A 3,470-nucleotide genomic window follows, 5' to 3' on the forward strand; every position below is an offset into this window, starting at 1 on the left:
CCCTCTCTCTCTCTCCCTCTCTCTCTCTCTCTCCATATATGTGTATGTGTATATATATATAAATATGCACCATGTATATAAATATATCTGATATATATATAAATATATATAAGTGCGCGCGTGTGTGTGTGTGCACGTGCATGCGTGTGTGTGTGCACGTGCATGCGTGTGTGTGTGTGCATGCATGTGTATGTGTATGTGTGTGTAAGTAAGTATGTATATAGTGATTCAGTTTCTTTTCAAGATTTCTTGTCAATAGAGAAAGAGTCAATTTCTAACCTAGATCCAAGACTCCTTCATTAGAATTCCAACAACATCAACAAGGTATTTTTGTATGTATGTATGTATGTATGTATGTATGTATGTAGGTGTGCAGATTTGTATGTTTTGTTTTATGTATGTCTTCTAATGCATATACTTGCATATCTAGACATGTTCATATATACTTATATGATAAACTTCTGGAAAGTTTTTATGTATATACAGGGTGGCCCAAAAGTAGGTTTACAGTTATCACGTAGGCACTTTAAATTTCTTTTAAAACATTTTATTACATTTAAATTTCTATCTTACAAACTGAGAGATAGTTGAATAACTGTAAACTTACTTTTGGGCCACTCTGTCCGTCTGTTTGTATGTATGTATGTATGTATGTATGTATGTATGTATGTATGTATGTATGTATGTATGTATGTGTGTGATAATGCTTCAGTACGATATGAACAACAGGTATGATATTCCTATAAGGTTTAAAATGTTCAGAGAAGAAAATTAGTATCAAAAACAAATGGTCTCATCAATATTCTAAAAATGACCCAAACAAAAACATTGTCAATCAAATAATAGTTATGTAATTTTCAGTTGTAATTATTGAATTAATTTAGTTGAATATGATGTAGAAGTCCTTTTATGAAAAGATTTTGGGAAAAAAATGAAAAAATAGAATGTTCCTTATAAAATAACTTCTACATCATATTTAATGAAATTAATTTGATAAATATAATTAATATTTTTGTAATTGATATATGGTTGATAATGTCATCATGTAGCCATAGAAACAGATGTAAACAAATGAAATGTTTGAAATATCAATGAGATTGTTTTTCTATTCTTTCTAATATGAATATGTATGTATACATATATCTCGCTCTCTTCACCCTCTCTCTCACTCTCTCCCTCTGTCTGTCTGTCTGTCTGTCTGTCTGTCTGTCTGTCTGTCTCTCTCTCTATTCAGAGAGAGCAAGAGACAAAGATACTTAATACATATGCATGCAGACAGACAGACATTACTAGAAACATATGTGTAAATATATATATACATATACATACATACATATATATATATATATGTGTGTGTGTGTGTGTGTGTGTGTGTGTGTGTGTGTGTGTGTGTGTGTGTGTGTGTATGCATGTATGTATGTCCATCTATCTACCTACATAACTATCCATGTATCTGTCAGTCTACCTCTGTATAGGCAGATTAGAAAAACAGATTAGATAGATAATCCCATGATTTATAAGATTGTGGCAAGTAGCAACAATATCAGACTAAACGCTTAGATATATGTGGCAAAGACATGGTATTGGTTTCATATCTCACCTCTTGGAGTTCAATCCCTACAAGGTCTATGGCAATACACACATGTAAATTTTGACGTATGTTTATCTGTGTCAAATTTTCATCACTCAACTGCCTTTCTAGCCATGACAATCCTGTCTTAAGAAGAATACAGTGAGATTTGAGGGAGACAAAAGGTGCTATTTAAATTAGTCCAAGTGAAACGTGCTGGCTCCTTCATTTACCTGGTGGTGGTGGTGGTATGTATGTATGTATGTATAGTCATATGACGATGATGATGATGATGACAATAATAATATTAATAATAATAATAATGATGATGATGATGACGATGATAATAATAATAATTCAACTGGTACTTATTTTATTGACCCCGAAAGGATGAAAGGCAAAGTTGACCTTGGCGGAATATGAACTCAGAACGTAAAGATGGACGAAATACTGCGAAGCATTTTGTCCAGTGTGCTAACGATTCAGCCAGCTTGCTAACTTAATAATGATAATAATAATAATGATAATAATATTAACAATGATGATAATAACAAGCATATTCCTCATTAATTACAGACTATACAGCTTTTAATTATTAGGCTGGATAATCCAAATAGAAACTCGATTGGGGATTATTGGGAATTAGTTGTTAAGGAAGAAAGCAAGAGGAGGAGGAGGTGGTGGAAGAGGAGGAGGTGGTGGAAGAGGAGGTGGTGGAAGAGGAGGAGGAAGAACAGGTGAAGGAGGAGGAAGCTGTCACCAGAAAAACCACAGCCCATTGTTTTTGTTGTTTTGGATTGTTTTTAGCAATGATATACAGATTATCAGATTAAATATACTATGCGTGCGTGTGTGTGTGTGTGTGTGTGTTTATACATGTGTTTGTTTATTTGTTTATTTGTCTATGTATTTACAGGTGATTAGCAAAAGTTAGTAAGTTTCCAAACAAAAGTTTCCTGTGATTTAAATGTTGTCATCTTCGGCACAAGAACACGAGGACGACATCATCTTCGTTTCAAGGATTTCTGTAAAATGGATATGAAGTCGCTTGATCTGGGCGATGAGCGGAGATTGCAAATGAGCACCCACACTGGAGACAAATACTGCAAAAAAGGGGATGAGGTGAGCGGAAGCAAAACAAGAACTTGCCACCGAAGAAAAGCGCACTTGACAGAAGGAAAAACCAGTAGCGCTCGCAGAGAACTCCTTCAAATGCAGTCGCAGTATGCATGACTGCCACTCCTATGTGGATCGGTACAGCTGCAACAGATGCTGCACCCCTATCAGCAGCTGGCATGATTTCTTCGGGCACAGATCCATGGCCTCTCGAGATTGACGGATGCCTATTAATGGTTGTTAGGGATTATGAAAGGGAAAAGGATAAAAAAGAGAAGAAGAAAACCTTATTCTTGAGTTATTTATCTTTTGTCTTTTATTTGTGTTTTTTTTTGGACTATGGCCATGCTGGGGCACTGCCTTGAAGGGTTTGGGGTGAATAGATCAACCCCTGTTGTGTTGTGTTTTTTTCTTCTTTGAAGCGTGATACTTACTCTATAGGTCTTTTATGCTAAACCATTAACTTATGGGGACATAAACAAACCAACATTGGTTAGAGAGAGAGATAGATAGATTGATAGGGTAAATTCGATCGACTGGACCTTTGAAGGCAGTGCCCCAGCATGGCCGCAGTCTAATGGCTGACACAAGTAAAAGATAAATAATGCATACGGTAGGGTGTTACATGAATGATATATGGAGGGGAGAACAACTTCAAACGAGCGAGATGATTGTCTGTGCAATTAACTGACAAAAAACTCCCTCCAGGGGTGTTTGAAATCTTAGAACAACAAACAAGGAAGGGAGAGAGAGAGAGAGAGAGAGAGAGAGAGAGAGAGAGAGA

General features: G+C 35.8%; 1 protein-coding gene across 3 annotated transcripts in view; it reads left to right on the forward strand.

The window, feature by feature from the left end:
- The window catches only part of LOC106869214 (trypsin), a 20,012-nt gene that overhangs the window by 5,786 nt on the left and 10,756 nt on the right, over positions 1-3,470 (forward strand). Inside the window, exon 1 of one of the 3 annotated variants that reach the window (XM_052975087.1) lies at positions 227-324. The exons of 1 other annotated variant lie outside the window; for it this stretch is intronic. Coding sequence is in view for 1 of the 2 variants with exons in the window: in XM_052975086.1 (XP_052831046.1) it covers positions 2,800-2,983 (184 nt within the window). In the remaining variant the exon portion in view is untranslated. Of the gene's footprint in view, positions 1-226; positions 325-2,784; positions 2,984-3,470 lie in introns of those variants that run through there. One more of the 3 variants, XM_052975086.1, reaches the window with a different exon arrangement.

The sequence above is a fragment of the Octopus bimaculoides genome, chromosome 20 (assembly GCF_001194135.2).
Source record: "Octopus bimaculoides isolate UCB-OBI-ISO-001 chromosome 20, ASM119413v2, whole genome shotgun sequence".
NCBI classification, from domain to species: domain Eukaryota; kingdom Metazoa; phylum Mollusca; class Cephalopoda; order Octopoda; family Octopodidae; genus Octopus; species Octopus bimaculoides.